The following is a 21157-nucleotide window of genomic DNA, read 5'->3' as shown; positions in this document are numbered from 1 at the left end:
GGTATGAACCTGTTTCCTGTCCACGTCTTACACGGGCCCCGGCAGGTCTGGAATTGCAGAGGGACCTGCACTCTTAAAAGGTAAAAAGGCAAGGCAAGGCAAGGCAAGTTTATTTGTAGAGCACATTTCATACACAATTCAAAGTGCTTCACAGCAGGAAAAATGCATTCAAAATCACAAAGAAATTACAGAAACAGAAATACAATAAAATTAACTGAATTAAAAATTATCAATCCAACTGATTGTCTAAACTAATAAAATCACAAACAAAAGAGAAGAGTGCAAAGAAAAAATCCTTTCAGTCATATGCGCAGCTAAACAAAACTGTTTTTAGCTTAGATTTGAACATTGTCAGAGTAGAAGCCTGTCTCACATCTTCAGGAAGACTGTTCCAGATTTTAGCTGCATAAAACTGAAACGCAGATTCCCCATGTTTTGTCCTGACTCTGGCACCAGCAGGAGGAGAAAAACCAAAGCACGTGATCCACATAACGTTTTTTAATAGTGGAACTTCCTAATATTAAAACCAAGATTGTCAATCACATAGTTCTACACATACCAATACACGTTAAAGTCAAATGGTTCATCATTTTCCAGAAAACAACACCAGCACATTCTTTACACTTGATTCTAGGCGGGATTCTAGGATAAAAACACACCCATGCCACTAATAAAAAAATAAAAAATCATCAATACATGGAAAAGAACATAATAGGCTATAAGTTTCAGACTTAGGTTAAGAATATACAAATGGCTCTCATTTCCTTCTTTGTGCTTGTGTAATCAATCTCCCATTCCAGGACAGATGTGGGACAAAACTCCATCAATCATAAGTTTGATGATGTTTGGTGGTGGGTGGAGGTTATGGGGGAGGTAATGAGCCTGTACCATCTCCCAAGCATCCAACAGGAAAACCCCAGTGTCTTTGAACACAGCCCGGAGCACCTTGTCCCACTGCAGGGAGTACCAGTCACTGCTCAACAGGCATACGAACAGGTTCTGGTCTTTCATGTTGGCAGTTCGGATTATCACTTTGGTGCCCGGAGCCCTGTCAAGCAAACGTTGCACTGCTTTGCGTATGTTCATGAGCCGCTGATAGTAGACCTCCATGGGTAAGGTGTAAAAGTGGGCCCACATGCCTACCACTATGACAGTGTTGGGTCCACCAGTCACTCTGTCCAGTTCATTAGCCACGTAGTGCATCTCTGACACAGGGAAAGGGTAACTGCTAATGGGAGGCCCGTGGCAGCGGAACTTCACCACGATGTCGTTGATGTAGTCGACAGCCATGAAAGGGCCACATTGAGGTGGACTGTGCTTGTCAAACGTCTTTAGATCTGAAAGACAAAGGGTGAGAGTAAAATAAGGGGTTGGGCTAGAATCGCACAGAGAACATCAACTCTATAGCCAAGCAAGCTTTCCTCCAAGTGCTGGGGTTCATACAGCACTAAAATCATGTAGGCCAACATAAATATCCTCACTAGGTCAACGTTACTTGGTAGAAGGGTGTAACTGCCCATGATACTTACTAGGTACTGCTTTTGTGATGTGAAAGTAGTACTGCCTGGCAGTGGAGTCTCCAAATATATGAAGTTGTTTCCCTTTGAGACAGGCAGTGGTGACTGCAGCGTTGTTGAACTGGCGCACTGCAGGGCCACCTATTGGACGCCATTGGTTGTTGAAATAATATCCAGAAGGTCCTGGACTCGTCTCATTTGATTCACCTGAACAATGGAAAATTAATGGATTTTCAATCAATTGTATGTATTTTTTTACATTTACAATGCTTGTTAATTATTTAGTCATGAGTTTAGGTTCTCTACTTCTTATCTAATGTGGGTTAAAAAGTAAATTTTAAACACAATACCTGTTTTGGGTAAAATTATGATCGTGTAATTTCCTAAGGCCTTAAGTGGGACTTTCAAGTTGATTCCCCTATAACACAAACATAGATGTTGTAGATTTTACATGAATTTTAAATTGGCAGTGCATGAATAATTGTTTTGTCCCAAAGTATGCAGCTATGATTTAATGTAATTTAACTTAACTATTCAAAATATCATTCCTACCTTTGGAACAGGGCTTCTTCTTCCTTGTTGACTCTCCGGTTGTTTTCTCCTTTGAAGTGGTTGATCCGTGTGTCACAGCCCAGTTTTTTGGGTTTGTAACAGTTGTTGTTGTTGTTGTTGTTGTTGTTTTATGGCGGTTGGCATCCAAGTGTTGCATTACCGCCAGACTTTATTCCTCAGACTTTGTCGTAGTCCGTAAAAGTACTCCTTCCATTGCTTTGGTGTTACAAAGCCCATGAGGTCATGATATGTCTTTGTGACTAGAATAGTTGTTGTTGTTTCAGAGATCGACCGGCTTTATTCCAGGGAGACTCTTCTTCATCTTCCTCTCCTTCTTTGACGTTCGGTGCTTCCACCGTACAGCTTTATTCTTCAGGCTTCATTCTATAGGCTCTTTGTAACAGTACCATTGCTCTCCAGTTTTGAGGTCGGTATAGTTAGACAGTATTTACGTCATAAGGCGCTGGTACAGCTGGCAGCCCGGTGTAAACGCTCTCTCTTCTTTCTCACACTTATTGTGCTTTATCTCCTATATTTTGTAAATATAGTTAGTATATTTTTTCTATTTTACTGTACGATAGGGACACGCGCTGGAATAGTTTTTTAATTCAACTGTTTTTGACTTTTTTCGGCTGGATTTGAGCGTTTTTCGTTGCGTTCGTTGTGTTGTTGTGACATGAGCTAGCTCCGAGCGAGCCCACCAGCCCCCCCCCCCCCCCCCCCCGCGCTAAAGTACGGCGTGTCGTCGGTACACGTTTATATACACGTTTATATGAAAGAGGAACTTCACGAACGATCGGGACACGCACTGGAATCGCTTTAAATTAACTTGTTTTGACTTTATTCGGCTGGATTGAGTGTTTTCGTCGTGTCGTGGCGATGTGTCTTGGCTCTGAGTCCCCCGGCTCCGGCCCCGCCCCCCGGCTCCGGCTCCGGCCCCGCCCCCGGCTCCGGCCCCGCCCCCCGGCCGGCGCCGTACCGCGTTTCCACAAAGGAGGAACTCATGAAACTGCGGAGAACAGTCGTCTTACCCGGAGATCGTCACGTTATCCCGGCGCAATACTGACCTAACCTAATACTGATGTGCAATTCTGTCATATGTGCAATTACTGTGAAATTCATGTGCAATCTATGTGCTGTCGTGACACATATTCATGTGCAATTACTGTCGGGATCACATGCAATGGTATTTATTTATTTATTTGTCTATGGGAGTTTTTATTTATTTATAGGAGATCTTCTACTGAAAGTGTTTTTCAGACTTCCTATAAGTGATCTGTTCTTCTGTTTCTACCTCTGTATCTACCTGCGTTGCACCAATGAAATTTCCCCATGTGGGACAATAAAGGAATATCTTATCTTATCTTATCTTATCTTATCTTATCTTATCTTACACAGTGGAGCTTTGTGTGGATCCAGACACACATTACATGAGGTCGTTTCCTTGACCCCTCTAGATTTAAAGTCACTGCCATAGGTGATCTTGTCAGTCTGCTCTTCTGTCAGACGCTTTAAGACTGTGATGGATTCACTGCTGTGCACCAGCATCACCTACAAAAGGACCAACACCAGTGATATGTTCTGAGTATGATACCTACTACCCCAATGGTCACTGGTCCAATGCCAGCTCTAACCAATAAATACTGTGATTGTGTCGTTTGGCAAGATACTTCACCCTCCCTGCCTAGTATGAATGTGGTGTGTGTGAGGGAATGATTTGGGGTGGTCAGGTCAGAATGACTGGACTTTTTTAACCAGTTACCATCCACCTATTTCACCCTGTGCACAATGGTTGGACATACCCAAATGGCATTGCTTATTAAAAGAGGATCTTACAGCCCACATGCAAGTGTGATGCATCATTAGAAAGCCCAAACATAAACAAAACATCCTTTTTTTAGTCTCGCCTGAATATTGTCAATTTGTAATGGTCCTGAGCAGGACATACTTCATTGTGTGCTTATGCTGTTCACTGTACATGTTTATCTTGTTGACAACAACTGTGTAAAGTTTCAGATCTCTAGGAACAGGCATTTTGGTGCTTTTGACCTTTTTGTATCAAAAAGTATATTCGGAACAAGTGATCCAAATATGTGCCAACTGTGCCAAACTGTTTTATTACAATTTTAGCTCCTCTATGATCATAAAACATACATTTTGATGTTTTGTAGGCCACTAATACCTATTATAACTGCTAAAAACAATGTATGTGAAAATGTGTAAATATGAGTTTACCCATGAATTTCCCATATAGAGGTGGGGAAAAAATGCACGTCCAAAAGGCTAATAAAATCAGAAAACGTTATGCGTAAAATGTAGTCACCTCCTGCCGAGAAATCTGTCTCTTTACAGCCTTAGGCACGAGAATAGGGACAATTCTGTGTGAATAAGGCCTTAGTAATGCCTTCAGCGCCTTGTTAGACAGCATTGGTTTCACTCAAAATGTAAATAAACCGACTCACACCCATAAGAACACTCTGGATCTTGTCCTAACGTATGGAATAGAGATTAGTGACCTCATTGTCTTCCCTCAAAACCCTATATTGTCAGATAATTTCCTAATTACCTTTCAGTTTATTCTTAAAGATCATCCAGCCCCACAGAATAAAGTTATAATAAAAAGGACAATATCTGAAAAATCTATCTCAATATTCAAAGAAATAATAGAGCCAATATTCAGTGACATGTCATGTGATCCTGCTGAGAACAGTTTTAGTCCCAGTATAAGTGATCAATTTGTCGACTTGACCATGAATTCTCTGAAGTCTGCTCTTGATGTTGCAGCGCCGTTAAAACAGAAGGTCATTTGGCCAAAGCGCGCCTCCCCATGGTACAACCAAGAACTGCGTTCACATAAACAAAGAGTTAGAAAGCTAGAGGGATTATTTCGCCGCACCCACATAGAAGAACCCCTAAAAGCATGGAAAAGTTGCCTGCTGTCCTATAAGCAGGCTCTGCGTGAGGCCCAAACCAGATACTATTCAAATCTAATAGAAGTCAACAAAAGTAACACTAAATTTCTTTTCTGCACTGTAGCTAGGCTAACAAACCGTCACAGCGCAGTGGAGCCCTCAATCCCAGCTTCTCTCAGCTCGAATTGAATTGAGTCCCGCCCACCATTCTAAAGCTATTCTTATTGGCTAGAATAATGTCAATCAAAGTCTGGTACGTGCACTATGTGGCTAAAAACAATGGAACCATGTGCGTCGGAAGCAGAACTTTTTTTTTTTTTGCGGCAGCTGTAAAAAACGTGGATGGTCTCATTCTGTAGCTAACAGTTTTTAGAAAAGATCGATGCCAAACACCATCTTATAAGTCAAACAGGTCATTTGTTATGGACGGAGAAATGCGCCAGACGAGCCTTAATCCTGAATATCATCAGAGAAGAAAACTTTGTTTACTTGACAATATCTTGAAATCGGATAACTTCAGGAAAAATACAAATGGATATTGTTTTTCAATGGTTCCTTACGGACAGACTGAGCACAAGGATGTACAGAATTAAAGCCGTTTCGTCCATCATAAACAGCAAACAGGTAGGACATGCGTTTGTAAAAGTTGAGACTTTCTCACAAACTATTGGCAATTGCTTATTGGGGCATATTATTCAATGTAAATCAATGAGATATTTGTTTTGTTGAGAAAATAATCTTTAAAATGATGTATGACTTGCTGGTATTGACCACGGAAATAAAAGTGATGATGTAAGAGAACTTTTGTAATTTGGAAAATGCTGGCCAGCGCGCAGGTGGATGGTAACAGGTTTTTAAAGACAAAATCTGGTGTTCCTCTGTAAATAGCTTGTTACTATTTATAATTATAATTACGGTAAATTAGACAGCAGTAGACGCAAAAATTAGCTTAGGTTCTTTAGATCTTCACGTTTGAATAAATTTATGATTTCTTATAGACATGTGCCCAGAAGTGTCATTGGTGTTACTGTGATGTACTTGATCAGCTGATTCAAACTGATTTTGGCGCTGCCTTCATACTTCGATCAGTAGGAAAACAGTGCAACCTGCAGTCCAACTTATTCCAGATATGAGAAAGTTGGTACTCTTCCTGATTTACCTTCTGGTGGGCTCAGTTCTGGATGGCCTCCCTGATGACCTCCAACAAAGGTATTTGGGTCCATTATTGTCCAGGTGGCATTGTTAAACGTTTTATTGTTTTGTGTATCAGCAAAGATTAATAATATTATAATGAATGTAAAGCCACTCTTCACATTGGTAGAATGTTGACAATACTGTATACTGAGGCAATCAATTTAAAATAGACATTGGTATATTTTGGGCACCACAGCTTTCATGGTGAAATAAAGTAGCCACTAGACAATAGTTTCTCATTTCAGTCTAAATCTGTAGGCTATTGACCAATTTTTTTGTTTTTTTTTATTTTTGAGTTACTTTTGCATGTATTTAATTTGCATTGTGTGTGCCTCACTTCTCTTCTGTTTGCTTATACATTTTGTTTTATGACACAGTTTATGATCATGTTACATGGTGTAAATGGACTCAAATACATCTCAAATGCCAAGGTTAGTGCTGTATCTGTTATGGTTTAGGTTGTGTTCCCTCTTCCCCTCGTTTCAGCAAGTGTGTGGCAGAAGGTGTAGCTCACAGGGCTGCAGACAAAACACACTTGCACTTCATCTACTCATCCACCTGCAGTGTATGAGACCTGGTCTTCTCACCACTAGTGATGGGCAAAGTGAAGCCTCATAAAAAAGCATAGTCTTTGAACCAAATGTTTTGAGGCTTCGAAACACAGTTCGAAACACTTCTCCAGAGTGGTATGTTTTAGTAATGCATCATCCAGAGTGGTCCGTACCACATTCTATGTAACAGTGCCAATAAAATAAAATAAATTGATAAAAGCGACGATTTTAGGTTTTAAAAATTGGCCTTCTGTGTGATTTTATTCTTTTACTATGGAAAAGCAGCAAACCCTTAGGACAGGGCAGTTCTTGACACACAAACTTCTCCCACACTAAACTGGTCTCAAACTCTGAAGTTCATGTCTGTAAGTCCTGAATGCTAACCACTGTACCAATGTAATAGTGTGTTGCACGTCCGTTTAGTACTGTGGAGTCAGTGTGAGGATCACCTGAGGATGTGACTATCACAAAATTACATATTATTGTAACATATGATTTTTTATTAATTTCTGTTTGATTTACTTGGGGAATTTATTATTTGATTATAGTGTGTTGCACTTATTTTATTTTGGGAACATTTATTCTGTATATTGTTTCAGTACAACCCTTTTTGTTGACGCATAGGAATTCGAGTTGAGAGTGGAGAGCACGTGAAATAAAGAGACGGCTGCTCAAACACTGTCCTGCCGTGTTGGTCTATTTTAGCACAGGAAAATAACAGAAAACCCACAACATTATAAATTCAACTGTAACCCGCAATACCCACTGCCTCAGAGACTGGTGAGCCACAAGAAATAAGGGTTACAGACTGGTAGCAGCGGTGTTTTTCTTGCTTGTTTTCGGCTGTGCTAATTTGCCAAGGCAGTCAGCTAGCTTCGGCGGTGGCTCACTTGTTCGGGAATATACAAGATTACCATCACTGGTTATTTTTGTGAAGACCCAGAGTTCCACCTGCTTGTTTTAGCTGGACAGTTTTTCAGTATGTCGCAGCAACAGCCAGATGACGGCGTTGAGGACAACAACGCACATGTTAATGGCGATGCTGGTTTGGCGGGAGACTCTCCAAAGACTGTAATTCATTACTGCGTGGATTTGCCGCCATGTTTCCACGGCGATGGTAAGGACAAGGAAAGTTTTGCTCTATGGAAAACCAGATTGGAGCTAGCGGTTAAAGCCTGCGCTGATGGACAGAAGCTGGATATAGCCACAATACTTCCCACTCGCCTTAGTGGAGATGCGTTAGCATATTGGCTATCTTTGTCACCAGCTGTGAAACAGGACTATGACCAATGTACAGCTAAGCTTAATGACGTTTTTGGCAGAAAGGAATTTTTGCTTCATTTTCAAACTTTTGTTAATGCAAGACAACGCCTGTCCAAAGAACCGTTGGAAGTTTATGCTGCTGAAGTTACAAGGTTAGTGCTGGAAGCTTTTCCGAACTACGGAGAGCCAGCCATTGCCATGGAACGCTTTAGAAGATTTATTGCTGGATTAGACCCCATTCTCCAATCGAAATGTCACGAGCATGGCGCAGCGACGTTAGAAGATGCGCTGGCGATTGCATGTAAATGGGAACGTGCTCAGGAGGCTTTAAGACTCCATCCACCATCATTCCCAGTGACGAACACACCATATGCAACAACACTTGCAACCAGAGAAGAGCCGCTGTCTGCTATGGTTTCCACCAAAAATGAAAAGAACCAGGCAGATTGCTCCAACGAACTGCTTGATGCTATTAAGCAACTTTCCAGAGATTTTCAAACTCTGAAGACGCATGTTAAACAGGGACATGATGTGAACCACCGTGATGTTCCTGACCACTTCCGAGGTGACCGTAGCAGGGAGAGGTATCGGCGCACCCCATCCGTGTCTCCTATCCGGGACGCCCGCTCCTCTACACCAACCTATCACCGGCCCAGCAGTGGATCCTACAGCGACTACGGGTTCTCCAGGCGCTCACCGGACCATCACAACCGTCGGCGCTCACCAGACCATCACAACCGCTGGCGCTCACCGGACCATCACAACCGTCGGCGCTCACCAGACCATCACAACCGCTGGCGCTCACCAGACCATCACAACCGTCGGCGCTCACCAGATCATCTCGACTGTCGGCGATCGCCAGATCACCTCGACCGTCGGCAGTCTTCGGGACCTGCACCTACTCCTCGTCACCAGGACCATCAATCCAGCTACGTGAGGCACTCTAGACCCCGCAGCCCAGAGGGATGGCATCCTTCCCATCACCATGGTGATAAGTCCTCCACTTACCATGACTATGACTCTACTTCTGGTGCAGGTAGACACAGATCCCCCTCAGCACGCTCAGGCAGGGATAAATATGACAGAAACCACCGTGTGACCTTTAGTGACGATCACTACAGGGAAACGAGTGACAGTAGACACCGAGGGCCAAGTGTCTGCTTCTAGTGATCAGGCCCACATTCTATCAATAGGACAAACCAAACGTAAGACATTCACACGTAATGTATTGGCCATTATTGGAAATGTTGCTACCAAAGTGTACATAGAGTCTGGTTCAGACATCTCACTGATTAGTGAAGCATTTAGAATGTCAATTCCCTCTCTGAGAACAAAACCTTTACAGCGACCTCAAGTTGTCCCTAGAGCTGTGACTGGTGACTACTTGGACAATCTCGGCACCCTCACAGTAAACATGAGGTTAGGCAGTGAGATGTTCTCTCACACTGTCCAAGTAGTCAGGAATGTCACACAGCCTGTTATATTAGGCTGGGACTTTCTTTTTGCACATTTTGCAATCATTGATTTAAAGGAAGGCATGCTCACAGTGGGTAATCGAGCCAAAGTTCCTCTTTTGTCCGCTGCAGAGACTGCCCCTTTGAGTTGCAATGCCATTACTGTGACACCACTTCTTGTGCCTGCAATGTCACAAATGACTGTTCTGGCAAAAGTCCAACCCACTATCGGTGTATCCGACTTTAACACGACCTACGTAGGTGTTATTGAACCAGAACTAACTATTTCCCAGGGCTTACTGGCTGCACGCACAGTTGCTCCAGTTCAGGCTGGGTTGACTTATGTTAGAGTCATGAATCCAACTACCTCTGACTTACAGGTGCCCAGTGACACTAAACTAGGTGATTTTTATCCTATAGGCCAAGATAGTGATGACAACTACTGCATTGTTGAGGGAAATGTAGATGCAGTCACTACACAGATTGACACCACTGAGCAGTTACTGCCAGATGTTAACATTGATGACTCTGCTCTTACTGCTGATCAGAAACAACAGCTCCAGGCTTTACTTATGTCTTATTGTGACGTGTTCAGTGCCCATGACCAGGACTATGGACGGACTGACCTGGTTAAACATAGCATCAGGACCGGTGACAACCCTCCTATCAAGCAGCGAGCGTACCGGGCTTCCCCTAACATCAGAGCTGAAATTGACAGACAGGTCCAGCAGCTCCTCAAACAGGACATTATTGAAAGCTACAGCCCTTGGTCCTCCCCAGTTGTTTTGGTACGGAAAAAGGACGGTACTTACAGATTTTATATAGATTACAGAAAACTCAATGCAGTCACTATCAAAGACTCTTATCCCCTTCCTCGTCCAGCAGAGGCGCTTGATAGCTTGTCAGGTTCCTGTTGGTTTAGCACCATTGACCTCTCAAGTGGATATTGGCAGGTTGAACTTGAGTCACAAGACAGAGAGAAAACGGCATTTAACAGTGGAACTGGTCTTTTCCAGTTTAAGGTTATGCCGATGGGACTGACAAATGCTCCCCCGACATTCCAACGACTGATGGAACTAGTCCTTCATGGTTTGCATTGGAAGGAGTGCTTAATCTATTTAGATGATGTACTTGTCTTTAGCCAAACATTCACTGACCACCTTAAGAGCCTAGGTGAAGTTTTTGACCGGTTCAGATCAGCTGGTCTTAAATTGAAAGCAAAGAAATGTCACTTTGCCCAGACAGAAGTGACATTTCTGGGTCATGTTGTCTCCAGCCAAGGACTTCAGCCCAACGAGAAGAACCTGGAAAAGGTGCGCAAGTGGCCAACGCCCAGGACGGCTACAGAAGTTAGGGCTTTTGTCGGACTATGCTCCTACTGCCGTAGGTTTGTTAAGAACTTCTCTGTCACTGCTGCCCCACTGCACTCGCTTACTCACAAAGGTACTATTTTTAGATGGACAGTTGAGTGTGAGGAGGCATTTCAGTCACTTAAGAATGCTCTTACTAAACCACCGGTTGTGGCACATCCTGTATTTTCTCAACCTTTCTTGCTGTACACTGATGCATCACTAGAGGGCATTGGGTCAGTGTTAGCCCAGAGACAGGACCGTAAAGAACATGTTATTGCCTATGCAAGCCACACCTTGAGTCACTCAGAAAGGAAATGGTCTACTTTTGATCGTGAACTGTTTGCAATTGTCTGGTCTTTGAGACATTTTAAACATTTTCTTTCTGGCAGTTCCTTTGTTGTGATCACAGACCATAAGCCTCTGCTGAGCCTAAAGAAAACTGCCGTTGACAATGATCCCACAGGCAGACGCAGCCGATGGATACTTGAGTTGGACGTTTATGACTATTCTATCGTGCACCGGCAAGGTAAACAGCACGCAAATGCTGATGCTTTGTCCAGACGCCCCAGTACAGAAAGACTTGACCAAGCGGAGCAGTGTGTTACTGTGGCTGTCACTGAGACAACCACCGCGGTGGCTTCCACAGACACCAACACTAACAACATTACTCAGGACATTGGCGACACATTATCTATTGAATCTGAACAATTGAAACAACAACTACAGAGTGATGAATGTCTCAGTACAGTTATTTCATGGGTGAATGATAGTACATGTAGGCCCCCTATTGGTAGGCTGAGGTACTCCTCCCCTTTGTTGAGAAAACTATGGCATGAGTTTCCTAACCTTACTATGAGACAAGGGATTCTTTGCAGAAAGTCAAAACGAAGTCCTCACTCATCTGTAAACTTTCAAGTGGTTTTACCAAAAGCACTTCTCCCCGAAGCCTTGTCAGCTTCACATGGTAATCAGTTAAGTGGACATTTGAACGCAGAACGCACACTACAGAGAGCTAGGCGTATCTGTTATTGGCCTTTTATGACACGTGATGTGCACGCTTTTTGTTCTCAGTGCCTCCCTTGTCAAAAACGAGGTTCTCCAGTACCACATGAATGCGCTCCACTGCAGTCTATTCAGGCTGACAGACCTTTTCAAAAAGTAGCTGCTGATATCACTGAACTACCTATTACATCTCAGGGCAATAGGTATGTTTTGGTTGTCACAGACTATTTTACACGTTATGCAAATCTATTTCCACTGAAAGACCAACGTGCCGTTACGGTAGCAAAATGCATTTTTGAGGACTATGTCAGACAACACGGGTTGCCCGAGTCAATTCACACAGATCAGGGTAGACAGTTTGAATCTGACCTTGTGAAACACTTGTGCAGGTTACTGGGGATAACCAAAACACGCACCACCCCGTACCACGCCCAGTCGGATGGTATGGTGGAGAGACTGAACAGGACTCTGAAGGACCAACTTTCTAAGTACATTGCTCAAACTGGGGGTGAGTGGGACCAGTTTCTCCCACAAGTGGAACTCGCATACAACTCCAGTGTACATTCTAGCACAGGGTTTTCCCCATTCTTTCTTGTGCACGGCAGGGAACCAAACTTGCCACTGGACGTTATCTTGAACTGTAGTCCCTCTGTGACCTCACCTACACCAGGTACGCCTGCAGCTTATGCCTCTTACCTGACGTCACGTTTGACACACGCGTTTGTGGATGCGACTCACAATTCCACACTCAGTAAGTTGCGTCAAAAATTCCACTATGACAAGAAAGTTGTGTTTCATCCGCATAAGCCGGGGGACCTTGTTCTTCTTGATGACCCTGCTAACAAAATTAATAAACTGGCTCCCAGGTAGAAAGGACCATTTGTCATTTTGAAACATGTGACACAAGTCGGTCGTCCAGGTGTGACTTATGAGGTAACGGATCCTAAGAAAGCACATTCACGGACATGGATTGTACACCACAATAGACTCAAAGCATTCAAAGGAGCTTTGCAGCCTGTTGAGAATATGGGCAGGACATTTTCATCCGGACTGACTATTACACCCTCAGTAGCTCCTCACCTTACAGCTTTGTCTGGGGCTCTACCTTTTCTGCCTCCTACTCCACCACATGTGCCTGCTCGGTGTAGGCAGCCTGAAGTTGCACCTGCAGGAGAGGCTACTCCAGGTGCTCCGCCTTCTCCTTGTTCTTCTATTCCCTCTGTTTCTCCTCCATTCTCCCCTGTTTCCCAGCCCAGTGTGTCCCCTCCATCCTCCCCCATGGCACGCCCTGTTGTGTCCCGTTCTGGTCGCAGGGTTTGCAAGCCAAATAGATACAGGGACTTTGTCACTTGATATGTTACTCCCTGATGTTTCTAGTGCTGTATGTGTGCGGCCTAATTTTACACATATTGTACTGTTCGTATTGTGTTTTGTTGATTATTCTACTGTGTGCTCAAGGTTATGAGTGTCCTATTTGAAATGGGGACATTTCATTTTGTGGCAGGGGAAGACTGTAACATATGATTTTATTTAATATTAATTTCTGTTTGATTTACTTGGGGAATTTATTATTTGATTATAGTGTGTTGCACTTATTTTATTTTGGGAACATTTATTCTGTATATTGTTTCAGTACAACCCTTTTTGTTGACGCACAGGAATTCGAGTTGAGAGTGGAGAGCACGTGAAATAAAGAGACGGCTGCTCAAACACTGTCCTGCCGTGTTGGTCTATTTTAGCACAGGAAAATAACAGAAAACCCACAACATTATAAACTCAACTGTAACCCGCAATACCCACTGCCTCAGAGACTGGTGAGCCACAAGAAATAAGGGTTACATTATCTTGCTTTTCGTGAACCCTCAACATGAGTACAATCATGAAACTCTTACCTCTACATCTGCTGTCCCTTTCCAAAGTAGAGGAAACAGTGCAGTAAACGTTCCATTGAGGTGATCCTGCACCTGTCCCACTACACCTGCCCCTAGCTTCCGGCTTTGGAGCCTGGCAATAAGAAAGTCACCTCCACCCTTCTTCGGGTTTCCATAGTAATCGTTCACCTGGATCGTCACTGTCAGCTTGTCTCCCACACGCCAGCCTCCCCTTCGAGGCACAATGGTGAATATGCTTTTGGAAGCACTAGTTGTCAAATGCAGTGAAAATGGTTTGGGCAGAGGCGGGGTTTCAGGCCAGGTTATAGAGTCCAGAAGTCTGCGGCCTTCTTCTGTGTTTTCTGGAGAAAGGTACTTTAAACTACACCTGTGGACCTCAGGTGTAGACTGTGTTGTGACGTTCTTAGCTGTGAGGCAGACTGTAAGTGTTTTGTACCAATGGTTGGAGTTGTAGCCCTGAAAACAGAAAATTACATCATCACCTACATCATATCATAGAGCTTGCTGCTATGTACCACATCACAAGCAAATCCCACTTTCATTGCTAATATGCTTGAGGAGGAGAGAGTAGAGGATTCAACAGTAAAATGTGAAGAACATGCGGGGAAACAAACAAATCACTCTGTTTTTAGTGACAGCAATGGACACCACACGACGCCACAACGATTGTGTGGTGAACATTTCATATCTGGTAGGTTCATCATCTTTACCAATTCGATCTGAATTTGTCTACTTGTATTTGGTCCACTTGTATTTTGCCTCGCCACTTGTATTTTGCCGTGTAGTTTAGTAGCTACTAGTGTCCAGTGCTCGCGTTTTATGGCTGCTAGCCATTTCGACCGTCTCTCTGTGAAAGAAAGAAACTCTGTCTGTTGTTTCGTGACGATTGGTGCATCCAATTGCACAGCAAGATTTACCCATCTTCGGTCTAGGATGACTCCAACATTAGCCCAAATCTGCGATCTTTCTGGCGCGTTTACGTGCATAATGTATTTTGCCTCGGCTACCAGCCTCCTACAAGTAAACGCGCCTGAAAGATCGCAAATTTCAGCTAATATTGGAGTCAATTGTACAGCATACAATCATATTTCTATGATCTTGGAGAGTCGACATGTTTTGTTTTTCTAAAAAAAGAGTCCGGATGATACAACTGAATTTTTCTACATCAAGTCATGATGTGGGAGGAGAACATGAGCGACCTTCACGTAGGGGGAGCAGTGCAGAAATTGGGGGTTGGGAGCCAATTTAAATGGATTGCTGATAATTTGCTGCACATTCCATAAGTAAAGCTCTAATGGGGCTGGGGATCTCTGTAGCATCTAAGAGGAGAGCAATATGCTTAAACAAAGAATCAGCGGAAAAAGCTACCAGGTTGGTCTCATTGATTAAAGAGGACTAGCCAATGGACTGGTGCTGCTGGGATGCAATCTAGGATCTGATCAATCTCAGATGGGTCACCTGGGAGATGATGTCTGATTTTGAAAAACCCAAAACCCCCTATGACCCTTAGAATATCACTGATGATGTATCCCAGCTCATTCAGGAGTGGTATCTTCAAACCACCAACAATTTCACAATCTTAAAGTGTACCTTTATAAAATGTACCTTTGTGTAAATGAGCAGAAGGATGGCAGATGCCGTGAGCACCAGTAGGAAGACGAATTCTCTCTGCTTCATTCTGATCCTTCTGTACCTGTCAGGTGATACATTTATTTAAGTTAGTCAGTTCTAAGGGCTAAAAGTTTCTGTTGAAACAAACAACTTTTTCTTCTACTTCAGGAGGGCCCGCCCGGTGGGCAGGGCTTACCCCAGAATTGAATAAATATCTCAGTTCCCGGTCTAAATTTGCAAATTGATAATGACTCTTGGATTTGAGTCGAAACGTCTTGTTTTAAGAGTTAAATATAAGTCTCTCTAAATATGTTTATTTTTGCCAATTTTCCTGAATTTCATCCAATGACATCCTGTGTGCTTTTCAGTTTAGACTACAACCAATAGTACATACTGCAGATATTTTATTAAAGATAAATCATTTTAAGCACACAATAAGGACCCCGGCGGTTTGATTTTATGAAACAAAGCAATTGAAAAGCTGAAAACCTATTAAGTGGTTGAAACGAAGTAGCAGGAATCTTCACTTTAGGTCATATGGGTCATCGTCATCTAAAGAAAAACAAATATAAACCTAAGACATTGTGAGTGCTTGATTATTATCGGTGATGAAAGCAACACAAGGAAATAAACACCTGCCCTTTTTTTTCATTTTGTTACGTATAGGACAGTGGTTCTTAACCCTTTTGGAGGCACTGAACCCCACCAGTTTCATAAGCGCATTCACCAAACCCTTCTTAATTGGAAAGATATAATATGATTTTTTCAAATTCAAAACATAGGTATACATTTTACTGGTGCACAAAATGAACCGTGCATCAACATCACTGTGTTCAAAGAACAACATTTTCACACAAAAACAAAAACATAATCATGAATATTGACTGCAAATCAGTGACTTCTGCAGTTGCCTTTCACAGACCAGTTCAGAAATGCACCTTCAGCTTGGCAAGTGCCACTTTCATGTCATTTTCGCAACAAAGTCTGTTCCTTTTCTTAATTTTTATATCCAGCATCCTTGAAAAGGATTCCTCGCAAATATATTACATTATAGTATAGTAGTTATTGAAAAGGACAAGGGAAATGGCCCCAGAGGCTGACCTTTTGGCCCTTTTGGGGCCAGGCTGGTGCCAAGACTTAGCCCTAAACGGAGGGCTTTGATACAGGCTCGACTCAAGGGCCTTTTCCGTGGTCCTTTTGGCCCTTTTGGGGCCAGACTGGTGCAAAGACTTAGGCAAAAAAGAAGAGATTTCATACAGGATAGACTCTGGGGCAATTTTTCTGGTCCTTTTGGCCAATTTGAGGCCAGACTGGTGCCAAGACTTAGCCCAGAAATTAGGGCTTTGATACAGGCTAGACTCTGGGGGCTCTGGCCTGGTCCTCTTTGCCATCTTGGGGCCATGTTATTGCCCAGTCTTAGCTCAGAAAGGAGGGCTTTGATACAGGCTAGTCTGATGGGACTCTGGCCTGGTCCTTTTGGCCCTTTTGGGGCCAGGCTGGTGACAGGTCTTACCCCAAAATGGGTTTTGATACAGGTAAGCACCCTTTTAGGTGCAAGCTGGTACCAAGACTGTGAGAGCCAAGTTTAGTTTATGTATACGTTCGTATGGAAATCTACACAGTGTTGATATGTTGTTATAAATGTGTAATTTTATGTTTCACTGATAAATTATTAGTTTTTTTGAATAAGCTAAATTCATTTGATTACATTTGTTTTATTTGTAGAATGTATTTGTAGTCTTTTGCCTACTCTGACGTAAATGTGTTACTGTCACTTTAAGAGGGAACACGCGCGGAAGGAGCGCGGGAGACAAAATGCAGAGCCAAATGGTTTTCTATTTTTTGAGAATAGCTGTTTTTGATTACTCCTGTAAGAAGTGTCACAAAACTGTGGATTAAACTTTGTTAACTATTTTTTACATCGGAGTCCCGTGGGAGTTATTTCTCATCAATTAAAGTACTCGAGTAATACCCTCTCCTTGAACCTACACCTTAACGTGGTGGAGGGGTTTGAGTGCCCGAATGATCCCGGGAGCTATGTTGTCGGGGGCTTCAAGCCCCTGGTAGGGTCTCCCAAGGCAAACAGGTCCTAGATGACGGGTCAGACAAAGATCGGTTCAGAAGCCTCTGATGATGACAACAAGAACAAGGCCGTTTACGTCGCCCGGATCGGCGTCACCGGGGCCCCATCCTGGAGCCAGGCCTGGGATGGGTGCTCGATGGCGAGCGCCTGGTGGCTGGATCTTACCCCACGGGGCCCGGCCGGGCACAGCCCGAAAGAGCGACGTGGGGCCGCTCTCCCGTGGGCCCACCACCCGCAGGAGGATCCATAAGGGGCCGGTGCAGAGAGATCTGGGCGGCAGTCGACGGCAGGGGCCTCGGCGACCAGATCTCCAGACACAGAGACTAACTCTGGGGACATGAAATGTCACCTCGCTGGGGGGGAAAGAGCCTGAGCTTGTGCGGGAGGTTGAGCGATACCGACTAGATATAGTCGGCCTCACCTCCACGCACAGTTTGGGCTCTGGAACCCATCTCCTCGAGAGGGGCTGGACGCTCCACTTCTCTGGTGTTGCCCGCGGGGAGAGGCGGCGGGCTGGTGTGGGCTTGCTTATAGCCCCTCAGCTCAGCCGCCACGTGTTGGAGTTTACCCCAGTGAACGAGAGGGTCGCGTCCCTCCGCCTTTGGGTGGGGGACAGGTCTCTCACTGTTGTGGCGGCCTACGGGCCGAACAGCAGTGCAGAGTACCCGGCCTTCTTGGAGTCCTTGGGAGGAGTACTGGACAGTGCACCGACCGGGGACTCCGTTGTTCTACTGGGGGACTTCAACGCCCACGTGGGCAATGACAGTGACACCTGGGGAGGGGTGATCGGGAAGAACGGCTTCCCCAATCTGAACCCGAGCGGTGTTCAGTTATGGCCACGGATTGTCCATAACGAACACCATGTTCAAGCACAAGGGTGTCCATCAGTGCACGTGGCACCAGGACACCCTAGGCCGGAGGTCAATGATCGACTTTGTTGTTGTGTCATCTGACCTCCGGCCGCGTGTCTTGGACACTCGGGTGAAGAGAGGGGCAGAGTTGTCAACCGATCACCACCTGGTGGTGAGTTGGATCCGCTGGCGGAGGAGGAAGCCGGACAGACTTGGCAGACCCAAGCGCATTGTGAGGGTCTGTTGGGAACGTCTTGTGGAGCCCTCTGTCAGTAGGGTATTCAACTCGCACCTCCGGGAGAGCTTCTCCCATGTCCCGGGGGAGGTTGGGGACATTGAGTCCGAGTGGACCATGTTCTCCGCCTCCATTGTTGATGCGACTGCTCCGAGCTGTGGTCGCAAGGTCTCCGGTGCATGTTGTGGCGGCAATCCCGGAACCCGGTGGTGGACACCGGAAGTAAGGGATGCCGTCAGACTGAAGAAGGAGGCCTATCAGGCCACTCTGGCTTGTGGGTCTCCGGAGGTCATCGACGGGTATCGGCAGGCCAAGCGATCCGCGGCTTGTGCTGTCGCAGAGGCAAAAACCCGGGCCTGGGAGGAGTTTGGGGAGGCCATGGAGGAGGACTATCGGTCGGCACCAAAAAAATTCTGGCAAACCGTCCGGCGCCTCAGGAGGGGGAAGCAGTGCCTCACCAACACCGTTTACGGTGCGGGTGGAGGCCTGCTGACCTCGACAGGGGATGTCGTCGGACGGTGGAAGGAATACTTTGAGGATCTCCTTAATCCGTCAGTCACGTCTTCCGAAGAGGAAGTAGAGACCGGGGACTCAGAGGCTGGCTCATCCATCACCCAAGCTGAAGTCACTGAGGTTGTTCGCAAACTCCTCGGTGGCAGGGCTCCGGGGGTGGATGAGATCCGCCTTGAGTACCTAAAGTATCTGGATGTTGCAAGACTGTCTTGGTTGACACGTCTCTGCAACATCGCGTGACGGTCGGGGCCGTGCCTCTGGACTGGCAGACCGGGGTGGTGGTCCCTCTGTTCAAGAAGGGGGACCAGAAGGTGTGTTCCAACTACAGAGGGATCACACTCCTCAGCCTCCCGGGTAAGGTCTATTCCAAGGTACTGGAGAGGAGAATCCAACCGATAGTCGAACCTCGGATTCAGGAGGAGCAGAGTGGTTTTCGTCCCAGTCGTGGAACACTGGACCAGCTCTATACCCTCCATCGGGTGCTCGAGGGCTCATGGGAGTTTGCCCAACCAGTCCACATGTGCATTGTGGATCTGGAGAAGGCTTTCGACCATGTCCCTCGGGGTGTCCTTTGGGGGGTGCTCCGGGAGTACGGGGTCCGGGGCCCTGGGCCCTTTGCTCAGGGCTCTCCGGTCCCTGTATGACCGGAGCAGGAGCTGTGTTCGCATTGCCGGCAGTAAGTCAGACCTGTTCCCAGTGCATGTTGGACCCCGCCAGGGCTGCCCTTTGTCACCGGTTCTGTTCATAATTTTTATGGACAGAATTTCTAGGCGCAGTCAGGGGTCGGAGGGTGTCCGGTTTGGGGACCACAGGATTCCATCTCTGCTGTTTGCAGACGATGTTGTCCTGATGGCTCCATCAAACCCAGACCTGCAACATGCACTGGGACGGTTTGCAGCCGAGTGTGAAGCGGCTGGGATGAGACTCAGCACCTCCAAATCCGAGGCCATGGTTCTCGACCGGAAAAAGGTGGCTTGCCCCCTTCAGGTGGGTGGGGAGTCCTTGCCCCAAGTGGAGGAGTTCAAGTATCTCGGGGTCTTGTTCACGAGTGAGGGAAGGATGGAGCGTGAGATCGACAGGCGGATCGGTGCAGCGGCTGCAGTGATGCAGTCGCTGCATCGGACCGTTGTGGTAAAGAGGGAGCTGAGCCGAAAGGCAAAGCTCTCTATTTACCGGTCGGTCTACGTTCCTACCCTCACCTATGGTCATGAGCTTTGGGTAGTGACCGAAAGAACAAGATCGCGGATACAAGCGGTCGAAATGAGTTTCCTCCGCCGTGTGGCTGGGCGCTCCCTTAGAGAGCTCGGCCACACGGGGGGAGCTCGGAGTAGAGCCGCTGCTCCTCCACGTCGAGAGGAGCCAGCTGAGGTGGCTCGGGCATCTGTTCCGGATGCCTCCTGGGCGCCTAACTCGGGAGGTGTTTCAGGCATGTCCCACCGGGGAAGAGGCCCCGGGGAAGACCCAGGACACGCTGGAGAGACTATGTCTCTCGGCTGGCCTGGGAATGCCTCGGGATCCCCCCGGAGGAGTTGGAGGAAGTGTCTGGGGAGGAGGAAGTCTGGGAGTCCCTGCTCAGACTGCTGCCCCCGCGACCCGGCCCCGGATAAAGCGGCAGAAAATGGATGGATGGATGGAGTAATACCATCGGCAAAAACAAGACCTGAGCCACACAAATACTTTGTCCAGAAAAGGTGGTCTTTGATTCAGTCTAAAATATGAAGAAAGAAATCACAGAACGTACATCACGACAGTCACAAGTCGGCCACTGGTTCAGCAACTATACTTCCTGTTCAGGCGCGTATCGCCCTGCGTGTTGACCCAGCGGTTAGCGACACGGTTCCTGAGATCGACACCCGGCATGAACTCTTAATCTTGCATTTTTTCCCTCGTCTCCTAACTACATAGTAAAAGAGGACTAGAGAGGAATGCTGCCAAAACCCCTGAACTAATTTGTTATTTAAATAAATGGAAACATTATTTGTTGTTTTTATTTGTGTTTCTCTTTTCACATATAATCTAGGTCTATATTCGACAAAGCCTAAAGATCTACCTATAGATCTAAATAATTGTATAATTTAGTATTATTTTAATTGTCATTGCACTGGCTCCTGTGGCTCAGAGAATAGACTTTAAAGCAGCTCTGCATGTGCACAAGTCTCTCCATGGCCTAGCACC

At 45.6% G+C, this 21157-nt stretch overlaps 1 protein-coding gene across 1 annotated transcript; it reads right to left on the bottom strand.

Moving 5' to 3' along the window:
* Positions 1-295: 295 nt before the first annotated feature.
* Positions 296-15366, bottom strand: LOC140362841 (NXPE family member 3-like). The gene is made up of 8 exons (XM_072449089.1): positions 15295-15366; positions 13690-14145; positions 3459-3620; positions 2475-2505; positions 2070-2172; positions 1868-1935; positions 1530-1724; positions 296-1337 (listed from the first exon to the last, which is right to left on the bottom strand). Exons 1-8 carry the CDS (start codon positions 15364-15366, stop codon positions 784-786), a joined length of 1641 nt encoding a protein of 546 aa, XP_072305190.1. The 3' UTR covers positions 296-783.
* Positions 15367-21157: the final 5791 nt, after the last annotated feature.

This window comes from Eucyclogobius newberryi, unplaced genomic scaffold, assembly GCF_026437365.1.
Source record: "Eucyclogobius newberryi isolate DKJ021-1_F unplaced genomic scaffold, fEucNew1.0.hap1 SCAF_1, whole genome shotgun sequence".
Taxonomy (NCBI): domain Eukaryota; kingdom Metazoa; phylum Chordata; class Actinopteri; order Gobiiformes; family Gobiidae; genus Eucyclogobius; species Eucyclogobius newberryi.
The sequence above is the reverse complement of the archived record's forward strand: the minus strand, read 5'-3'. Positions and strand labels throughout refer to the sequence as shown.